Source organism: Accipiter gentilis, chromosome 31 (genome assembly GCF_929443795.1).
Source record: "Accipiter gentilis chromosome 31, bAccGen1.1, whole genome shotgun sequence".
In the NCBI taxonomy this organism is placed as follows: domain Eukaryota; kingdom Metazoa; phylum Chordata; class Aves; order Accipitriformes; family Accipitridae; genus Astur; species Astur gentilis.
This window is the reverse complement of record NC_064910.1, coordinates 3,664,917-3,687,890: the sequence shown is the minus strand read 5'-3', so window position 1 is coordinate 3,687,890 and position 22,974 is coordinate 3,664,917. Positions and strand designations below refer to the sequence as shown.

The 22,974-nt window shown below is 43.8% G+C and overlaps 1 protein-coding gene across 1 annotated transcript in view; it reads left to right on the top strand.

The window, feature by feature from the left end:
- The window catches only part of SH3RF3 (SH3 domain containing ring finger 3), a 245,111-nt gene that overhangs the window by 175,500 nt on the left and 46,637 nt on the right, over positions 1 to 22,974 (top strand). The window contains exons 4-5 of the mRNA XM_049834469.1: positions 8,931 to 9,293; positions 22,371 to 22,471. Coding sequence (XP_049690426.1) covers positions 8,931 to 9,293; positions 22,371 to 22,471 — 464 coding nt within the window. The remainder of the gene's footprint in view (positions 1 to 8,930; positions 9,294 to 22,370; positions 22,472 to 22,974) is intronic.

The window sequence follows — 22,974 nt, the reverse complement described above, 5'->3', positions numbered from 1 at the left end:
TAGGGAGTCACCAGACACTTGGGTGAAACAGCAGCACATCGAGTCCTGACTCCTATTTTCACCCCGACTGGCAAAGCCTTGGACGCAACTCTCTGATGATGTGGCAGCTTTCGTGACTAGTGGCTGACACCCTTTGGTGTTGGCTGCTCCCAGTGAAACACACAGTGTGACCCCAGAGCTGGTGCTGCAACTCTCCACCACAACCAGCAGCCCTGCTTTGTAGCCAGCTGTAGCAGGAGCTCCGTGCACACAGTATCTAACTATACAGTCCCATGGGACGTCACTCTATTGCAAATATCCTGTACCGCATCCAGCAATCCTCCTCTGTCTTGTATTTGGGAAGCAGGAGCCAGAAGACTATGTAGTTAAAAATGCCTGTTTCCTAAATATAGTACACACAGGGCAAAGGCTGTTTATCACAACTCTTTAGTACTAATGTTTGCTTGAAGTGTGTATACCTTGGTTCCTTTTACAAGCAATTGAACCAAAACATTTTCTTGGCATTTGCTTTCATTCTTCATTTCACTGCTTTATCAGAGATAGAGAAAGCAGTACATTTATTTGTGTGCGATTCCCCACAGGTAATCTTCAGTTGCAGCACATAAAACTTAATTTTCCCCAATTGCACAAGATTTCTTGTTCTACACAAAGTTGTAAATCACTGCAACAAAGACTTCTTGCTTCCTCAGTGTAGACAAAGCCTTGCAGTACTTGAAAAATTACTTTGGCATTCCCATGTGCTCCACGTGCTGCAGTTCCAAGAGCTTCCAAGAGTTTCACAGATTTATCCAACTTCATGCTTTCTGCAGATAACATTGATGATGTGATGTGCATGTAGGCCTTTTTCTCATTGTCTGCCAGAATGCTTTTGTTACCAAACTCAGAAAGGACTTCAGCAAATACATATATTTTGTTTCTTTCATCCCTATCCTTCTCACATTAAGTTGGAAGCAAGTGTTTTCCTTAAAAAAAGACATGGTATTGTTGCTTCCTTCACACAACCCTGAACATTACAAAAACAGTATTTTCAAGAACAATATTTCCAGGAAAAAATCTCAGAGAATGATCAAAAGGGCATGATGTCATGTCTGGTAGCATGTGTGCACAGTGCAGCTTTCAAGAAGACAAGGGTCCACACAACAGCGTGAGCAGGATGTCACCTGGTTCACAATCCCATTTATAATGACTTGGGGTCACACACCGTCATTTGGAAGCCATTTGTTTTAAGACTCCCAGGCTTGATACGTGCATTGTCTCTGAAGAGATCCTTTGCCTTTGTTGGTGGTATTTGACTTGTCAATTTTCAGTTAATTCAAAATTTTATGGGTATTGTTGATGGCAGCGGCAGTGTTCTTTCAGGTCTCCTGTAGCTGTTCCTCCACGCAGGGACTTTGAGGCAGGAGCCCAGGTACCCAGGTGAACTCCCAAACCGCTGTAGACATGGTCATTTCTGTGTCTTAGCTGAGAAACATCATCTGAGAAACAGTTTCCTGATGGACACCTTGTCAAAACCAGCATGTTCCTGGGAAGTACTTGAGTTCCAATGAGTTTCGGTTTTTGATGAAAAAGTAGTTTGTCAGTCAGCTCCTCACAAGCTCCAAGAGGGACTCTTCTGGTACTGAAATTGGTGCCAGATGGGTACCAGTCCTTCCACCGTCAAAGTTGGCTGGAGTTTTGCCACTGACTTCAAAGGAATTAGGAACAAGCCCATGAATTCATGACTGCACTTTTTATTTAGCTTTCTGAATAATTTATAAGCAAAAATAGGCTGGATTCTACCACTCTTTCTGATGTTGAGTAAAGCTGTATTTGGTTACATTTCTTGCTTTCAAAGGAGCTTTGGTGCAGTCATGAGCATCTCATTATGAAAAAGGGTGTCCACAGAGGACAGATAGGAAGAAAAGAGAAGGAAATCCGTAGGCACGTTGAAGACACACAGCAGATCTGAGATTCAGAGATGACAGCTCAGAGTAGGATAGTCCTCATAGTTGGAGCTGAAGGCTAGATAGCTTGAATTGTTTCAGGGAGTGGAGAGGGATGCAGAAAGCGTAGTTCTTTTTTGTGACCTCATCTATTTTTAATGCCATTGCATTTAGTTTTGTTTTCTTTCTTCTCAGTGATTCGGGCATCAGTTTCCATAAGGTTACTCTCTGTGCTTTTCTCCTAAGCAGACTTTGCAGCAGACTGCAGATTTTTCTGGGATTCACCAAGCCATGTGTTTGTTCTCCATCGCTGCAAACCATTTTCCATCTTAAAATTGTTTGGAAAAAAGGGAAAGAAAAAAAAAATTCCCAGTTCACCACCCAAGGCTTAGTGTTTACTTCTGCTGCACGCATCATTTATTTTCATTCTGCAAGATCATGATGACACGCTCGTCCAAGCACATGTTGTTCTAATATGCTACATTCCTTCGGCCTCTCAGTGTGTTAGAAGTGACATTGCTGCTAAATGAGAAAGATCTTGTAAGACAGGGAAATAGATTGCTAAGTACTGCTGCTTTTCAGGGAACCATGTTGTAGACAAAAATGATTGGCTTGCTTTTTCCAGACTATACATAACTGTGTACATGTATGACCCTTATTAGTAAGGCTATCTATCTGCTGTATGGTTTTAGGGACTTCCTTCCTTGAGAACAAGCTAACATATTTAGCAGGCTTTTGGAAAAGAGAATGCCTCAGCCTGTGACTGAAGGAACAGGACACTTGAAGTTTGAGATGTGTCCTAGCAAAGTATTTCTGCAGCTAGCACTCCATGTGAATGTGTTCAAGCAAGTGCGTGTACTGCGCTTCATGTATTTTTCTGGGTGCATGGAATAACTCTGCTCTCAATCACAGTGTGGGGTTTCAGAAATCTATCTTCCATGATGGATAAACCACTTGCAGAAAATCTGTTCCACATTTGCTTGTCCCTCCCTGTCAATAAATTAGAAAAGGCAAGAGTGGATTCTTAGAGATTAACACAAAAACATTAAATAATGCTTTGTTTTAGCTATAACATTTTCTCTTAAATTGTGCCTTACTAATGATTCTTCATTAGAAGATGGTGCCTAAATGAATAATTGAGATAGGATTTTGTACCTTCCGTCCAATGAATTTAAACTGTCCATGGAGAACTTGGGAGGCTTTCTCTAAACATTTTTAAATACAAAGCGTATAAAAGATTAAATTATAGATGCATTCAGTACGACTTGGTTGAAGAGCCTTTGGCACAACTTTGTCTGCTGAGAGGCCATTAGCAAGCCCTTGGAACTACTGTGCGTCCACTATACTAACTTACCCAATGAACTTGGAAAGTATTAAGTAAAGTATTAGGTACTTTCTCCTAACACCCATTTGAGTCAAAGGGTGTTTTGCTACTCGGTTACAGTAGAAGAAAGGTTGTATCCTGCATTTGCCAGTAGGGATAACAGTAAGGAAAAGCTGCTTTAGCTTTCTGAAACGCTGCTTTTGGGGGATGAAAATGCTTTCACAGATGCAGTCCTCTCAGGGACCTAGCAGAGACAGGAGACTCTGTAGTTATGCGCTTACTTACTTAATAACCTCACTGTGCTTCAGAACATAAATTATAATACTGGCGAAACTAATTTAATGAGGGCATAAGAACTTAATATTTCCTGAAAGTAACTACTCTGAAGTGAAAACGCAGTAATAAATTCAGACTGTTTATTTTAATCACAAAATCGGCTATAGAACTCCAAGTTGCCAAAGTTTCTGCAAGGTATAAAATAGGGATGTGCATGATCTTCTCAATATTTATGAACTGTAAAGTATAAAAATCAGCAGTCCTTGGGTGAATTTTTTTTCAGTCTTTCAGGGGGACATTCTGAAGAAGTTTTATTAATAATTTTAATTTTCCTTTCTGCTCTGCTGAGTGGTTCCTTTCCAAAACCTTGAGCCTGATATTTTTCCTACCGGTTTGTTCTTTTTCATTAGGTATGCATTGATTTGTGGGGTTTTGTAACTTTTCGCTTTTAAAAGGGGCCTGGAGTAACATATTTCTGATATTATACCTGTATTTGAACAGCACCATCCATTAGCTAGTACTTTCCATAAAGACAGAAAAAAAGCTTACCTAGCAAATGAAGCATTGTTTTCCTGAAAGTCTTAATATACTGTACTTGCTGGTTTAGATTGGCTCCAGTTTAACAAAATACTTAAGCACGTGTGTAACACTGAGAATTTAAGCAATCCTTCCTTGTTCAGAAAAGAATGACATTTCAGTCCCATTAGTGACACTTTGGTCTGCATAGTATCAAGTACGCGCTGAAATATGTTGCTAAACCAGAAAGAGAGCAAGGTCCTCTCTTTGGTAGGTCAGATATCAGTCAGAAATGAATCTCTTACCCAGACCTAAATGACTAGAAAGCTAGGAGTATTCAGTAGCAGAATAAGAGTTACGGTCCTCTGCCTTACAGAAGACAGCACCGTCAGTGAACTGCAACAACCCGGGAGCTGCTGTGGTGACCAGTGTGTATCAAGGTGTCCCCTGGAGGTCTAAACCGGGCTAGAACAATTTTGCCACTGCCATGGATTAGTAAACACACCAACGTTATTTGTCAAGGGAGAAGCAGTAAAGGTTAATTATTTAAATCTGACCTAGATTTCCCATGCTTCTATCTTGTTCCATAATAATAACAGTAAGTTCCACAGTAATAATTTGTTATTCAGACTAAAACTAGAATTAATTATGACCCACACTGGACAAGAAGTAGCTTGTTCCTCACTCTCCATCCCAGCTGGGGTACGTAAGTAGGTGCATAATGCTGCCCGTTGAAACTAGAGATCGTTAAATCACATTAGGATGTAAAGGGCGTATTTAGTCCCATGGGGGGATAGTCAGTGCAGATGACCGTATCCCCTCATTCTTAACAGAGAAATATGTTGAAACTGTTTACAGGTAGTCTCTTTTAAAGCCACATGTATCAGGAACTGGGGTGAACTGGGGTGCATATATATGTGTGAGTATGTGCAAGCGCGTGCCACAGAGACAGAGAGAGAGAAAAAGTCACCATAATGCATTCTGCAGAAAAATGAGGTTTATCTAGAGACTAATAAAAAAATCATTTTGGCAGCCGGGAAGTCCTGAGTGAGGTAGCTTAATGTTTGTACCTTTGTCGCCCATATGGTAAAGTCTCAAGCAGAATATCTAAAATAGTCATATCTAAAAGCCAGAAGAAGGAAAAAACCTCTCCCTTAGTTCATATTGCATGGGCTGCCTGGCTGGAGGCCAAAGTCATGACAGCTTTCATTGTGGCGGGGAGACCAGCGCGGCTCCCTGATCAAGGTCAGCAAATTTTTAATGAATGGAGCTTGATTACTGCTCCCTTTGTGGGGAAAGGTTGTTTGGAGGTGAACGAGGCTCTGTGCACAGAGGTATTCCACACGCACCCTCCTCGTTCTCAAAACCAGACGAGCTGGAGCTGTCTCCAGTAGAGTTCCTCGCAGCTGGGGAATGCCTTCCTCAGAATTCGGCGCAGTAGCTCTGTGAACTGAGGCTGGTGCATCCTTATCTCGGCACGCAGCACCCGCAGTCAGCAGTCACCGTACCACTTCATCACATCTCCTGCGCGGTAGGGTCCCTCAGCTATTATAAGGCTCGCCCTCGCAAGGTTTTGCATTCCCAGACCCAGGATTGCAGGGCTGCTGGGAATGTTTGACTGGTTTGGCATTTAAATCCAAGCCTTATCCCTCTAAATCATATATCAAGTTTTCTAGGGTGTCCCCTTGTTACGGAATGGATTTGGGGTAAAATCAGTCCCGCTGCAGTCTCAAGGGCATTTTACAATTTGGGATTAGCAGGACCAGAATTTCAAACATGGGTTCTTTCTAGAGGAGGGATCACAAATGGGCAAGAAAGTTGAGTTCTGGTATTAGAGCTTGTCACAAGAGCTACAGCCTTCCAGAAATGTCAAATTCCTGAGAGTGACTGTGGGTCAGAACTTTCCACTAAGCTTCTCCTCTGGAAGCAGATCTGCCTGAAGATCAGATGACAGACACCAGAAAGTAATGCTTGTTTACATACTCAGAGTTTAAAATAAGAAATTTGCAATCATGTTTATGTTTAAAAAGGGTTTCTAAAAGTTCTTTGTGAAGAGGCAGCACCATTTGCTTTTCCAAAGTAGTAAGCAGAAACTTTTCTCTGTTATTCATAGCCTGTTTGGGAAGTACTTGCCAGCATCTGTGGGCAAAGCTGTTTAAAAACAGTTCTCTACAAAAATAAAGTTGTAAAGCTATAAAGCATTTTTTATCTTGGCAGACCAAAATAATTTTTTCCCAGTATTTCAGGAAGACTCTGACATTCCCAGAAGTTCATTAGCTTGACTGTTTTGGGGAGGAGTTTTCTTTTTGCCTTTAATCTTCTACTGATATTGAGAGTGACTTTGTTTATAACAATACAGGGCTATTTTTTATTACTCCATGTTTAGATGCTAGCTCTCTTATTGACCTTTTTAGCTAGGTTTTGCTTTGAACAAAAAAGTAATGGATTTTGTTGTTTTAAAAAGAACAGCTTTGGTGTTAAATTGGATTGCAGCCAGTGGGATTGATAATCTAATTCTTACAAGAGAATCAGAGTTTAGATATTAAGAGCTGGAGCACTTCATTGTCCAAAAGGAGCATTGTTGTAAAATCAGAAAGTTCTATATTCTTTTTTTTTTTTTAACTCTATATTTTCCTACGTCAAAGAGTTAAAATATATCTTTTTCCAGCTTGCTGTTGGTTAGCAAAGTATTTCCTCACCCTCTGCTGTAGAAAAGAATCATGCATATTTGATGTCTTTCTCCTTTTCTCCTTAATATTTCAAATAATTCAGCTAGACTATCTCCGTCAATTGGGTAAGTGGAGCTGTAACACCTACTTAAGGGAGGGGAGCCATCTGGTTTCCTTGCAACTTGGAGCCTGCTGGCAAATATTAGGTTGTACCAATTTAGAGCATGATGAAGTGGGAAATAATGGACATTCTTGAAGAATCTGAAATGGGATCAGCTGTTATTGGCAAAAATTGGCAGGTGCAGTGCACTATGCTGGCTGTAAGCGTGGTCTCAAGTTGGAGAGTGCAGCTGGGAAAATGACCTGCTAATTGAATGGTTGCAGGACTCCCAGCAGCTCCAACAGTAGTGGGGCATCATTAATTGGAGGCTCTTGGTTGACTTGGTGGAAGCTGTCACAGAATGAAGGATCCTGCAAGTTGATGTTTACTTTCTAGGTGTTAGCGTGTTTCTTGCCTGTTCCTCAGGATGAGTCTTCGTGGAGTCAGAGGTGCTTCTGAACTTAGGAGGACTGGCATAAGGCTAGCAATATCTACTTGTTATTTATATTTACAGCATGGTGACAGTGGTTGGGAATCATAAAAGCCACTCAATTACACATTTGTTTAACTGCACACTTCTATTGTTATCTTCCCATACCTCTCTTTTTCCCTTTTATTTTCACTTGTATTAGGTTTCTAAATTGGCTTGGCTTGGAGCAGCAACTATTCTTTCTTTTTATTTAGAGCCTGAGAAGACCTTGTCCTCGACTGAGTTTCTTGGATACTGCCGTAATTCATGCAATGGTTATAGAAACAAAAATAGCCTGGTTTTGGTCCAGAATAGTATTACGCGCACCTCTGGTTTATGCGGGTCTCAGAATAGCAGTGTATGCAACAGCACATGTGTGTTAGCTGTGGCTCCCTTTTTCATATGTTGTTTTTATTCATTAAATGCAAACATATTGCGGTGCATCCTAGTTTAATATAAAGGTCTGTTGGCAAAATGTGGCATTTTCCCTCAGCTGTTAGCACCCCTTGAGGGAAGATCTATTGGCAATGAGCGCTGTGCAGAAAGCACTGCTGACTTCAGAGCGCAATTCATGTCTTATCGGTGACTGTAGCACCCCGACGCGCCGAAAAACTCTCGAGCTATGTAAGGTGTAGCTTTCCTCTGTGCGTTATGGTGGCTAGGAGGTAAGAGGCTTCAGTGACAGGGTTGTCCCACCCAGCGTGCCTTTGGCATGTATAAGCACGAGGTGATCTGTGAGTGTGGATTGAATGAGGAACAGCGGGCTGAAAACTGGCCTGAACGTCCTGGTGCTCTGCTGTCTCTGTAGGCTGTAGGCCAAGTTTTAAACCCTTTGGGAGGGCTGATGAGACCAATTTTTCAAGCTGGAACCCGAGAAAGTCTTCCAGTGGCCATCATGCTCTTCCCCAGTTGAGGTGATACAGCTGGAAAAAATGCCTTCAGTTCGCATCTGCGTTTGGATAACCTGTGTCAGGTGGGAGGCCAGGAGATGCAACTGGAAGGACTTGGAAGCTGTACCCCTGGGTCAAGACCCAGTGTGGCAAACATCGGGCATCGGCCTATGGTGGACCTGGGAATGGCTAGACATTGATGAAGAGGCTCCTGCCTCCTTCCCCCGTCTCTGCCTCTGCAGCCTGGGACAATTTATTTCGGGGAACGCCATTTTCTTAAACGCCATAGTTTGATGTGCACCCGTTTGTGGTGCCTGGTTCTAACCTAACTCTCCTGGATGCTTATTCTGCCTGTCTTTCGATTTCCCTAGCATTAATAAGTAGATAGAAATAGCTCACCCAGCTTCAAAAACTTAAATAAGTTGGGCATCACACTGGAGCTGAACAATACCACTTGGCCTGGGGCAGGTTTGGGGAAACAAAACGCGCCGGTGTGCCTCCTGGGGACCTGCCGGGGTGACTGAGAGGTGGCGGACAGATGATGGAACCCGGCTAGTTTTGGGACCTGTCCCGAGCACCCTTTTTGCCGGCAAGCTTTGGCCGGGGTGGGCCACCAGAAGAAAGGATCATGGTGCTGCAGGGAGGAAGGCCCAGGCAGGTCCAGCAGGCGCCATCAAGCGAGCCACGATGGTTCACGTCACCCCTTCTTTTCCCGTTTTGATCTTTTCTTTCTTTTTTGTCTTCCTCTTTTCCTCCACGGCCAGCTGAATGAATCCGCCAAGCAGCTCATCGAGATGGACAAGACGTGCTCAGCTGCTGCCTCCGGTTGCGACATGCCGCTGCCCGTGGAGACAGCGGCGGCGGCAGCAGCGGCAGGTCTGGCACCGTGCTCCACGTTGGCCGGTGCCGGGGCGGCCGGGGCGGCCCAGCGTCAGGCGGAGGGCAAGAAGAACGCCAAGAAACGCCATTCCTTCACTGCCCTCAGCATGACGCACAAGTCCTCCCAGGCCGCCAGCAACCGGCACTCCATGGAGATCAGCGCACCGGTCCTCATCAGCTCCAGCGACCCGCGGGCAGCTGCCAGGATCGGGGACCTGACCCACCTCTCCTCCAGTGCCCCGGCCCAGGTAAGGTGGCAGGGAGGGGGGTGGAGTTGTGTTTTGGGTGCCCTCGGTGGACGGCACGCCGTTGCCTCGCTTCTTTCAAAATGGTTGACCCTCGCATGAAGCGGTTGCACGGCGCTGTCGTCCCAATGCGGTGGTACTTGACGTCTGTTGTTCCCGTCCTTGCATTAATCGGTGGGCACGCGTGAGAAGCCAGACGATAAAGCCAAATTTGATTCACCTTGATGCAAAATCTTTAAAAAAAAAAATCAATCCTACAATTTGTTTGAAGTAACGCAGCTTATGTTGCATCACTTTCTGTTGTAGAAAGAAATAATTTTGAGCGATCCCGTTACCCTGAATGTATCTGTTACCCTGCAGGGTAGCAATGTCAGTGTGAAATTCAAACATTGGGAATAAAAAAGATTTTTGGAGTAATCATTTCCCTACAGATCACTGGAGGATGAGCAAATGTGCTGTACTTTGACATGTGTTGTACCCAGCAAGTAGCTGCTGTTCAGAAACACCAAAGGAGGTTTTAAACCATCAGATGTGCTGAGGATACAGCCTCCTGTCCTTCCCCCTCTCAAAGGAGGGGGCAGAGGAGCAGCCTTCAGGGCATCCCCGCGGGCCCCTAAAGGAGCTTCCGAGAGGCTAATTCTGGGACCCTGGCAGAACCAGGAGTCAAACTCAGCAGGCATGCACCGAAACCTCTTGCAAATGCCCGCTGTTTCTGTGGATAAGGGAATCCAAGTGGTAATTTGCAGTTTGAAGGCGTAAAAGAGAAAGGGGAATAATAATAGTCCCAAAGGTCTTCTGCCTTGGGCTGCCCGCTCAGTCATCTACGTACTTGGTGTGCAGATTAGCAGCAACAGGTTCCGTCTATGGACCAGCTCCTCGTGGTCTGGTCTGCTTGCTAGCACTGAGATAACCTAAGCACGGCAGGGTCTTCCGACCCATCATTTCTCTGCTGAAAAAAAGCAGCCCTCCCCTTTTCCTCTCCCTGGCCATGCCTTCCTGCCCCTTTGCACCCATATCCCTGTATCAGGACAAATTTGGATCGCTTCCCACCCCTTGGGCAGGAATACCTGTTTATGCCCATTTGCAGACTGGTGGGGCTCCCCTGGAGGGTCAGCGTCATGCCCCAGACCACGGTGTCACTCTTGATGGCTGTGCCGTACCGGCAGCCGTGACGTGAGCCCCCAGATCCCTACAGTGCAGGTTTGCAAAGATGCCGGGGAAGGCAGGGTGCCTGCGTGCATGCCGATGTGTGCCATGGGGCCAGCGGGAACAACGTGTGGAGGGGACACCCCCATGGTGGAGCAGCACCCTCTGCTCCTGCCTCGGCAGCTCACCTCTCTCCGCTGCCCATCCACGTGTAGGAGCCGGAGGGGCAGCTCGGTCCAACTGGAACTTAGCTTATTTTCTTCCACGTGCCTTTTCCAGGCAGGGTTTCCATGCCGTAAGGTCTTCCCCCTCCTTTCAGCCCTCAGCAGGAGGGTGAAGGTGAGGATACGGCCTCCACATAAAGCAGCGCGTGTGCCAAGATGCGCTGGGACATCTGTGAAGCAGCACAAGCACTAGACGCGAGTGAGGGTCCCAAGCTTGTCAAGTAAATGACACCCAGGTTTTTGGCACTCAGAGTGACACATTTGGACTTTACAGAGATGTGACAGACTGTGGCTTTTCTGTTCTTGTGCTAGTCAAGGGAAAAACCATGCACACCCTTTGCTAGAGTCATGTGAAGACTCATTCTAAGCTAGCAAACCACAAAAATTAGACCACGAAGCAGAAAGTGCCTTGACTGTCCTCGCCCATTTTAACAGAACGAGTGGTGTGCAAAACCCCACTCGTGTCACACACCACTGTGGCATTTTGGCACAAGCGGTAGGGGACAAGAAGGGCGCCGTGTTCTCTGTAACCGGTTACGGTTATCAAAATCCAGCCTGAAGGAAGGTTGGTTGGGTCCTTTGCAGCAGATGGGAAGACACGTAATTGGTGTCACCATCAGAAGCACAGCTAGGGCTGGGGTATAATGAAGGCACTCCAGTGTGCCCATGGTGGGAAGAGATTTGGGGAGTCGTTCTTCTGCCTCAGGGCACAGAGCAGGTTTGCAGACAAGGCAGCTGAGCACAGGCCTCCTTCGCTGCTGGCCAAAACTGTCTTGGCCAAAATCCAGGAAGGGGAAAAAGAGTCTTGGTGGTTTGGATCAACCTTAGCGAAAAGATGTTTCCCTCTGTCAGAAAGTGTTATTGCAGCCCAAGGACCCAGTCGCCCCAAGCGTGGCATTTGCATGTATGAATACATATCTCTGCTTTTGGGGGCCTTCCTATTTGCTTTCTGGTTTGAGGGATTTAAACATTTTCCTTGAAAACTTTGCTAGGAATGTGGGTCTGTTGGGGGAAGAAAAGCGGAGCTGACATTCTCACTATATTCTCTTTACTGTAGGAGCAGCCCTCAGAAAAATGCCTCGCTGTTGTAAGAGTAGCAATAAAATCACAAGAGCGACCAACATGAATTCACCTGCTTTCAGCTTTCTTAGGTCTACAAAGAGTCCAGAATTTGCCTCTTACAAAATGTACATTAAAATTGTGCAGCTATATTTATATGTCTATTAATCCCATAAAAATAGAGGTTACATTTACATATTTAAAATGGCAGAAATTCAGTTCCTTCTCTGCCATCTGCTAAGACCTGACACAGCTCTGAAACAATTAATGATGCTGCAGCCTTAGACAGAAAATCAGTTCAGCATTTTTCGTTTATTCACGTGGCTGAACGCCAGCCAACGTAGCATAAGCAAAGGGCCCCTGAGTTCTTACTTCAAGGCATTCGGGACGGCGAGAATCCTGTCTTCGGATCGTTTTGTTCTAAGATGTTTTTGTCATTTTTAAGGTAAATGTCCTGTTTGTCTTACTAGGGGTTTGACGTCTTGACAACCTGTAAACGGACTCTACTGCTGCTTTGGAAGAGCTCAGGGGCATTGCTGAGAGCACGGGCAGGTTGGTAGGAAGGCTGTGCCTGTAGCTGCCAGACTTACTGGTGAGCTCTGCCGCAGGAATATGTCCCACCTTTTCTTTCCTCACTTGAAGAGGAACCTCTCTGCCCTGCAAGTCATCGTCACAGCCCTTGAGTGGTTCTCTCCGTAACCATCTCAAGCCTCTGCTAGTTTGCAGCAGCAAAGTCAGCCAAAGCATATTTCTTATAGGGGAAACAACAGATTTACAGTTGCAGTGCTGACTATCTAGGAAATTTATGCCTTTCCTTTCACCATAGAATCCAAATTTGGGGGTTTGTGTCTTTATGTCATGTCCTTGAAATTTCCAGGCACTTTATCATTGTTTATTTAACAGATCTCCTCATAAAAAGAAATAAAGGAATTTTGTTCAGTTTAGTAGGTATGAGCTTCTCTGGTACCTATCAGGATTGGTATTTAGCTTGCAGGGGGGGTTCTACCTTTTGAAAAAGTTTGTCACAGTTTTCCTATAGCCTGTCCTTTGAACAAGCGAAATTCAGTTACAGGAGATCTTGAACATCATCCAGTCGCCTACCTCAGGCAACCGGCTGGTGCCCAGCAGAACACTTTTCATAAAACAAGCATCCATTTTCCATGTAGACCTGAGGCGCCTGCATCTGGGGCACCTGCTTTTTCTCTGCTGACATGAGAGGAAACAGAGACATCGAAGGCTTCTTACTGTAAGAACTTAAAATTTAGGTGCACATTTTAGATGTTTCGGTAAATGTGGAATATATTCCACCCCTTAGAAGTGATTTCATGCATAGGACTGTATTCCTGTGGCTTTTGTCAATTTTTGTGAATTGAAACCAGACTTCCATGCCGAGCTGACATGTTTTTTGTTTTTACGAGTTGTTAGACTATTATAAGCCTCCTGCTTCTCCAGGAGGGCACAGATTTATGTGTACTGAGCACTGACATGCAGACCAGAGTATGAAATCACATGTTCTGAAAGCACTTCTGCATATCATTAATTTAATAATTGAAGACTACAGGCCTTCCATAGCATGTTCATTATTCTTTAAGCAGAACCAACTCAGCCGTTTCCCAAAAGCCAAGACGCATTTTGAAATGACTGATGGTCTAAAAACCATCTTTGTTGACTGCAAACCTAGGGATGCTCAAAGGTAGAAGAATCAACTTCAAGCCACGTTAGCTGGATAAAACAGTGACTGGAAGACCACCATAGCCGGGACACAAAGCATTTATTTTCAAAGAGGCAATGCTGGGATCTTCATTTCGCTTGCAGCCAAATTTACTTCTTGTATGCTTTTTGTTGCATGCTGAGTATCGCACGTTAAACGTAAGATCCCCTTCTAAAAGGTAATAGTGTCTGTACCTCACGCAGAATGTCCTATCGTGCTGGCAAAATGAATTTTTATTGAAGATGTAAGTAGTGCTGCAGGCCTGTGATGGAGCTGAAGCTGAATTAGGTTACGGGTGCAGAGGAGCAGTTCGTAACTGAGACTCCCCGGGGAGCGGGGAAGGTCCCCCTGGACAGTAATTGTGCCTAGGCCTCAGATGGCTTGTCTTGCTTCCATTTTCACCCCTTATGAATTATTCTTCTGTGCTATTTGGAAAGGTCACAGGTCAGCACTGCTCCAAATCCCCTGATTTTTGACAGCACATGCATCTCATGAATAATGAAGTGTGGCTTTGTGCACACCAGGACGACAGCTGAGTGAGGAAAAAGGATCCTGCCTGCAGAAGGAACTTTTCTGTGTGTTTTGAACAACTCATCACCACGCACGAGAAGTCTGTTTGTATCTGCAAGTGTTAGTACAGGCTCCTAACCAGAGGCCACATGTTCAGGAAAAGCTGAGAACAATGTCTTGTATGCTCCCAATCCCGAGGAGTGACAGTGTTTGAAATGAAAAATGTTCCTTGAAGTGTCTCGCTATATAAATCATTTGGAAGTGTGACTCCTTATCAGTTATTTAGAAGTGCTGAATTTTAGCTGAGAAAATGTAATAGCAGAACTTTGGTTGAGCCTTGGCTGATAACCTAAATGTGCTGATCATGAGAAGCATACAGATTATACATAAAATCCAGAGACTAAAAACGAATCTTGAATTTTCTAGCACACGATAGGCTCTGAGAAAAGAAGAGAAATTCAGGTATTTTTCAGCTTTGGCCTGGAGTCCAAATTCTATCCAACCTGCTCTGCTGCTGACTGTGAATGACAACTGACTGGACATCCATTAATGAGAGTGAGACAGCTGAAACCAAGGGCAGCTATCTCAGGAGGCTACACGGGTCAAAATGCAAAAAATAAGTAATATTAGTCCGACCTGTGTTTCTGTCACTTAGATCAAAATGTGTCATGAAAACAGCGTAAGAGACTTTGCCGAAGTCTAACCTAAACTACTTCATGGTCTTTATACATTCCCAATTCGACTCAAAATTATTTAGAACTGGTTCCAAACATTGCCTATTTGTTGCATCTCTATTTTAGATAACTTTTAGAATTCTTTTGGGGGTTTTTGTAGGTGGGAAGGAGTTAAGTTTTTTTAAGCAGAGAGTTTGGGGCAGGCATGTAAGGGGCATTTTTTTTTTTATAGCAATAGGTCTTTGAATATACTCTATGCATATTGGGATATATTACATTTTTTGTCAAAACTGTTCCAAATGAGACACATGAGCTGACTCAATCTATTGACTGATCATATAAGCTACCGAGAATCCAGGTCAAAGCAAAATCACCTTTCAGAAGCTACCAGTTTAGAGACAGTGTCATCTCTTTGTCTAATTTTTTACAGGATCTAGGAAGAGAAGGTTGTGCTTTAGAAGGGTTATTCAACTGTGCATGAAATCCCATTGCCTGTAAAACAAAAAAAAATATTTTTTTCTAGATGCTCCTCGGGGTAGTAACCCAAAAACATTTTGCCACTGAAATCATTTTTGCACAGGGCTGATCCTGAGGCTTTATGCTACCTGCCAGTCAACTACTGACTTGGAAGCCTCAAGAGCAAGCAAGGCACTCTCTTGGTATTTACACTATACCACAAAATCCTGTCCATCCGGCACACGCTATGTGTACATGCATGGCATTTGAACAGAAATTACTACAGTATGTATTTTCCCTTTTTAGTTTGTTTGGGGCTTTTGTTTATTTGTTTATCACTACTATCTCCCTGAAGGGGGACCTCCTATGGGAGGCATTGCAGAGAATTCCGTTAAGTTTGTTGTGCAGTTATCAAAAGGATAATTATGAACGTGGGATTAAATTAACATCTTTTAGAGGTCAAGCTTTCACTTCAAGCTTTCCTGTCTCTCTGCATTTGATTTGTCATGTTCTTTCATCCCAGAATTGCAAGAAACTATTTACTATAAAACCATTTAAAGCCTCATGGTGAAGAGCTGGACAGTGGTGCTCAGTGCTGAAAAGCTTAGTCTGAGAGAGAAACAAGGCTGAATAAAATACAATTCTCATGATGCTCATCCACATGATGCTTAATTAGTCCTCGTTTGGGGGAACAGAGAAGCTGCAAACCAGAATAATCAGTGCTTTTATGGGTGGTAATGTCAGATGAACGTTTGGAAGAAGATGACAAAAAATACTTGGTTTTTTTCTTCCAACTTGCAGACATCCTTAGATTGCAGGATAGTGGAGATGAAAGCTCAGGAAATATATTTACGTGACTTCTCCAGCTCTCTGCATAGCTCCATGAGCTGTTCACAGAAGATGTGGTCTAGAGTTTTTGGCCTACTATGACCCAAAAAATAATCAGCGCCAACACGGTGCTAGAACAGGCTGGTAAAATATTCTGCCTCACCTCCATCCACAGCCACAGATACTTACAGGTTGTAAGAACCCCTTGGTAAATGCTAAATCATATAAATTTAGCTCCAGTTTTTGCAGGAAGGAACTGGGTATTTATGCAGCTATTTATGCAGCTGCAGCTGTTATCGTGCACATTTGTTTGTTTTTTACACACATACCATTACGGAAGAAAAAGTCGTACTCTAGAATTGGTAAGTCCGTATCAGCTCCCACTCTGGTAATTAGCATTTGATGAGGCTACTTGATCTTGCGTGTAACACTTTTCATCGATACTTGGTGTCACTACCATGCATTAAGTGCTAATACATTATTTCTAGGAACATTAAGGCCTGGAGTGATTGCCACAGTCATTGTTTTATGGAGTCAGCGAATTAGAGAAACGAGTCACAGGAATCTTAAAGACCATTAGCCTATTTTTTGTGGTATTTCCAGGAGATGGTATGTCAACCTATGTGAGTTGAATGTTTGAGTGTTTTTCTCTTATTTTAAAGTAATATTAAAGAGAAATTTAAAGTAAGCTGTAAATATGCATTCAAGACATTAAAAGAAATTTCCCTGTGAATTAATGAATGTGATAAGTGCCCTGTGGTGAGACAGTGCTGGATTTGCTTTGAAGTCAAAATGGAGATTTCTGGTTGGTGATTTTCTAGATGATAAGAACATTCGTCTGATAGCAGCAGCAATTATTTTTCTGTGAAGGCTGCTGCAACCTGCAATATCATTGTACTCTGTTCCTAGTTTTATCACTGTCTTCACGGCTTCTATTCCCCTCCAAGACTGAGACCCGTGCTTTTGCAAGGCACTTCGCTAATCCCTACAGGCACCATGTCTTTTAAAATTAAACCACAAACGTGGCCTTACAGTACTGGTGAAAATCTAAAGTAAATCTACAAGGGAGAGGAAAAGATAGTTTATGCTGGAAGTCCAGACAACTAATTTTTATGCCTTCATAGAGGTGTGGATGGGAAGAGAGAAAGGGAATGAATTTGAGATGAAGTTTCAGCCTAGATGAGTGGTTATTACCTTTAATTTCCTGGTCTCCGTGGGCTTGTCAGTGATGTTTTGCCAGGCTAGTTGCTTTTAAATATAACTGTCAGAGCTGACAGAAGAGGCAGCAACACCTCAGGAGTGTATTATTTACCCAGGAGTATATGCTATAAACTGTAATAGAACTATATCATTACATATACATTAAAGTGCAATTTGTTTTGATGCTCCTGTAGTTCTCTTGCAAATAATACTTATCAGTTGGAGGAGGAATGAGATCCATCTGAGCTTAGACACGTGGTGACTTCTGAGGAACTCGGACTGTTTGTTCTCACCAGGACACGCTGACCCTCAGGCTGGACAGTCATCTGCAAAATTCGTTTTTGTCAGCTGGCTTCGGCTCTCTTCGTTTTGCATGACACCTGAATGGTGCCAGGTGCTTTGACTTATTTAAGCATCCAAAAATGGTGTTGGAAACGCTGTGTGGGGACCGAGAGCAGAGACCCTGTGCTCCACTGCTGTTTTGCTCCAGAGGACCACGCTGCTGCTAGGACTAGATGGAGTTTAGCCAAGGGCCAAAATACCTTTGTGCAGAGCCTTTTTTCATTCTTGGCCCTCACGTAAAGTCTCCTTATAACAGCCAACGCGGAGACTGAGAGGAAGAAACAAACAATTTTTAAGGAGGCCTCAAGGCATGAGTTATGAATTTCTGTAAGACATTAGTGTTGGGGGGAGAAGGGGGAGTTGTGTTTCAGTGGACAAAAAGCAAAAAGTCCTTATATATCACTATCCAGCCCATGGGTACATAATCACCTACTACACCAGAGCAGCTGGTGATAAAAACAGACGGCGCAGCATGAGCCAGGAGTGAGATACCTGTCCTGCAGCATCGTTGTGCCTGTGTGAACAGTCCGGGAGGTTTATTCAAGATTTAGCCTTCCGCAGTACAGGTGTCACTGCTGTGCTACCGATGGGCACAAAGAGGCAGGAATTAGTGTGGAGGTATCTGGAGAGGGTCTTCAGCGTGCCTTCGTGCAGCCGCTTTTCCCTGCCGGCTGGGGCCGTGTTGTCCCTTGGAAGAGAAGAGCTACTGGTGAGCTGAAAACCTCGGCAGACATACATGGTACTTGGAGGATGCCCGATTGGAGTGGGAGCGTGAAGAAGTGAGTTTGGGCTGTTTCGTGGCCTGAGGAAACGGGATGAGAGTTGGCAGTGTCTAGTTCAGAAAACTGCATACCACCAGTGGAGTAAACGGCCTCCTGATCAGGAGGTGTGTGCTACAGTGTGATTACCCAGCAGGTCACGTCTGGAAACTCAATGGCCAAATGTTTGAAGGCATTAGAGGCTCATAAGGATAGAGAGGGGCACCGAGTGACATTTTCAGAAGTGACTCTTATTACTCAGATTGCAATAAAATCCATGGGAGTCAGACAGTGAAGTACGTCTTAATGCCTCCCTGAGAAAACTCTGCAAGGTGCCTGCTTTTATCAATAGGTGCCCACGTCCCTCTTAAAAACCTGGCTGTCAGAGACATCCCCTCCCGGGTAAGGCTTAGCAGCAGCGAGTAGCAGAGGTGGAAGAAGGATTAAGACACAAACACTGCGGTGTTTGAGCCCTTGCTCTGTAGTGCCTGTGCGTGGCTGTATTCGCGTGCCTGGTGCCACGGGAAGGTGGATCACACAGGGACGTGCCCTCAGAAGGGGAAGACGCAGCACGCAGACCTCTCGCAAGGTGTCAAAGCAGAGAGCAAAAAAAATCAGAGCATCATCTCGCATTCCCATTCCCCTGAGCAGATGAAGAGGAAAGGAGGACATGTTTAGTACCTTGTTCCTTAGATCACAATAGCAAAAAAGTACAGCCTGGCTCCAGGGCTAAATAAAGAATGAAAACAAGCTAAACCCTGTTACCAGCTGTGATGGAGAAAGGCTTGCTGCGTTCTCCCGGAGGATTATTAGTGTTACCGGTAGCTGGGGAGACCCACATAAAACTGTAGGAATGGAAAGTGGAAAGGTAAACTTCCAACAAAGGTAATCAAAAGTGTGAAGAGATAGGAGATTATTCTTTCACAAAATTCAGTCTCTCCAAAATCTTATTGCAAATATCTTGCAAAATAATCTAGCAATATTGTGTCTTATAATATGAGCTAATTAGCGATTCATAAGAGAGAGAACAGGACCTGGAAAGAGGACATTTAGAAAGCCTTCGCCAACTGTGTCAGGGGCTGTATTTTAAATGCAAAGCTGGTGAACATTCAGATGCATAGTCGCAATCAGGCAGCCACCGAGAGAATTCATCAAGGAGCACAGAGGCAGATGAAGCTGCAGAGCAGAATATTGTATGGAAGTGAACGCCAGGATGCGAAGAGAGGAGCTGAATTCAATGCAGTGCAAGACCAGCGGGTCCTGGGGAGTAAAACCTGATGATGAAAAGCGGGGTCATACTGGCAAGACTGGCAAGTACACCACGGTGTCAAAGCCTGCAGGGGAGAGCAGCTAAAGAAAAACTGGAGCGCAATCAGGAAGCAGGCACTGATTTAGAGTTTGGATGCATATGATGCTAGGCTGTGCAAAGTGGCAAAAATGAACGGTCTGTAGCGTCCAGGCTGGCACCAGATGCAGCGATATTACAGCAACAGGCCATAGGCAAGAAGCTGAATGTCAGGTAGACAGAGGACATACAAGACTATGCAAGGGAAGAAAGCAACATTGTCATCTAGCAACACGGAATGACAATTACAGGATTTCTTAATCCCTAGGACTGTATGTGCAGAGTACAGAGCTGGGGTTCGTTTATCATGAAAGGCCAAAGCTGAATTAGAGTTGAAACTGGCCAGTGCTGTTTCAGATAACAAGGGCTTTTTTAAGATATTAATAGCAAGAGGAGGTCTAAAGAAAACATTGGACTGATGAATGTGGTCATCTGACTAATAGAGATGAAGAAAAAGCAGAGGCATTCAATGCGGGTTTTGCCTCAGTCTTTGATAATACTGACAGACCTGGGGCTGCCCAGTCCCCTGAGTCGGAGGACCACGAGGGTGGAAACGGTGACTTTCCATTTGTGGACACTGAAACTGTAAGGGACCAGCTCGATCAGCTGAATGTTCACAAGTCCATGGGGCCCGATGGGATTCATCCCAGAGTTCGGAAGGAGCTGGCGGATGTTCTGTCAGGACCCGTCTCGATCAGTGACCAAAGGTCTTGGGAGTCTGGGGGGGTCGATGCCCCGAGCCTGTCGGTGTTGAAGAGGCGTTTGGACAATGTCCTTAATAACACGCTATACCTTGGTCAGCCCTGAAGTGGTCAGGCAGTTGGACGAGATCATCGTCATACCTCCCTTCCAACTCAAATATTCTTTCTATTCTATTCTATTCCATTCTATTCTATTCTATTCTATTTTGTTCTACACTGCTGTGATCTTCTCTGCCTTTACAGTTGCACCCTGAGGCTGTTCACTCAGGTCTGTTTTTTTCATGAGGTAAAACCAAAGTGTTTTGTCCTACCAAGAAAGGGTGGGGACTGATCTGTTTTCTGTTTTCTTGGAGGCAATTTCTCTAGCTCAGAGCAGGCATACACTGGTGGCACAACATGAAGAAGTTTGAACCAGCCGATTTCTCACTTACCTCTTGGATAAGGCAGCTGCCAGTTCTCTGCCCAGCATCTTCCACAATCCTTAACTCCATTAACCAGCTCAAAATAATAAATGAGAGAGCATTCTCCAGCTATCCCTACATTTTTGAGTGGGTTGGGGTTTTTTTTCTGTAAGTTGATATTATTTCACTGACGTGACAGGCAGGATTAATAAAGCCTTAGTCACAGAACTGGAAAGAACGCTTACTTTTACACATAGGACTGAGCTGCCTGGAACCTTCCTTGTTTGAGCAAGCAGCCAGAAAGTGAGGGGAAATAATGAGAAAAAGGAGATGTACTTGTCACTACAACTTCATTATTGAGCGTAGATGTCGGTGAGAGACGAGACAGCTTGCTGCTTGTTGCCAAAAGCAATGGAATCACAGAGCAGTGTCTTCATATTTTGCTGCATGATTTCCTAATGATATTGTGTAAATATACAGCAAAGCAATATAGCTTAGCAATGCATTATTGAGACATGACACCGTAATAATTATGTGGGCAATGAGGTGACCTTGAAATCCATTAATTAAGTAGCAATGTGCGTCTTGGTTTAATTCAGTGTCACTTGTAAGTGCAAAAAATGTCCCTATGTTTCTGTTCCCAAAATAAATCAATATTTACTGTTTGTTAGGTAGCATTTGGAAACAGAAAAGCTGCACTGGAGGTCTGTGAACTGCTCAGAATCTTGGTTGTAGGTAACAGGCTCTGTCTGAACCTGCAATTTGTGCATAAACTTTGGATCCTACTTTGCAGAGCCATTCTGCATGCAGATGTGCATGCAGCGTTTGGTTAGACTTACTAAAAAAGCCTTTTGCTCAGGTAAACCATTACAAGTCCCATCAGCCCAGCTCTGCCCTGTCTTTGCAGCAAAGATCTGTTGCTACAGGCCTTGGCATTACTTCAGGAGAAGTTTCCAGTCGGGATTCATTTTTGACATAGATGAATGAGGACTTTGGTGAGACAACTCAAAAGAGTTTGCCCTACATACTTTTGCTGAGCATTAAGCTTTAAAAAATGAATGATTACATTTAGAATTGCCTCTCAATATTAATAGCTGGAAAAGATCTGCCCAGTTCTCTATATGAGAGGGAGGATTTATTTGCTGTGGTAAAACTGGAGGGGACTCGTACTTTCTCCATTCAGAGGTACTCCTGTTTTGGGTTGTGGTGTCACCTTTTTATTAAGGAGAAGAATATTCCTGGTGATAAAAGCAGTATACAGAAATGAGACTGCATTTTGGAAATTGAATAGTATCTTCTTCTCCATAGATCCATAACCATTAGCCAGAAGAGTACCATTTTAAAAACAAGCTTTTGAGGGAGAAAAGGTTACTTTTATCAGAGAAGGTACTATTGCAGAGATGTAGATGTTGAGCTGATTTTACAAAGCAGCCCAGTAGTTTTGCATTCTAAAACTTTTAAGATCTGCATGCAAGGTACAACTAAATTTCTCTGACAGGTACATGGAAATGCTGTTAATAACCTAATATCCCTTGTGTCAGAAATGTATTTTTGGAACGTGTAAGGCTAAAAGATGCCTTTTTTAATGCAGTATCATGAAGTTAGAAAGTCTGGGAATTGAAAAAAGATGTGATTTTTTTTTCTTCTGTGCCTTCACCCCATAGCATTTGAGGAAATGGTGGGCTTCATCTTAATCCTTGTATGTTCTTCTTCGTGTATTTTCAGGATTCCTCTTCAATTGGAACAGCCACAGTGGCTGGTCCCAGGACAAGTGCAATAATTGGAGATCAGGGAACACCACCGAAGGTCCAGCTCCCCCTCAATATGTAAGCAGCTCATCTCAGTCACTGTGTGCTCTTTGTTTCCAATTGTGTGTGCATGTGTGCCTGTGTTTGAAATCTGAAAGCCTGAATCTCAGCTCAGGAGCTTTCTGAGAAGAGAGAGATTGCAATTTCCTACATGACCCAGCCTCTGCTGAAATTGAAAAACAAGCAGAGAATGGCAAGACTTCCCTCTTTCTCTGTGAGCCCTTTTAGACTCCTGATATATTTATTACAGCTGTATGAATCACTGTGAAGCAAACAGAATGCCTCTCAGCTAAAGAAAATCTTCCTTCATTTAAAGCTCTTAAAAAGGTGTAGTCCCATCCAATCGAACACCTGATACATTCATCATTAACCAGAAAAAATGACCCAATTGCATTTTTTCAGTGCCATAAACAAAGGCAACAAATAAACTTCATATCATGGGCATATGGGCTTATTGAATAGCGTGTAGAATAACAGAAGGTTGACTAGATACAAAACAAAAAGAGTAGACTTCATTATAA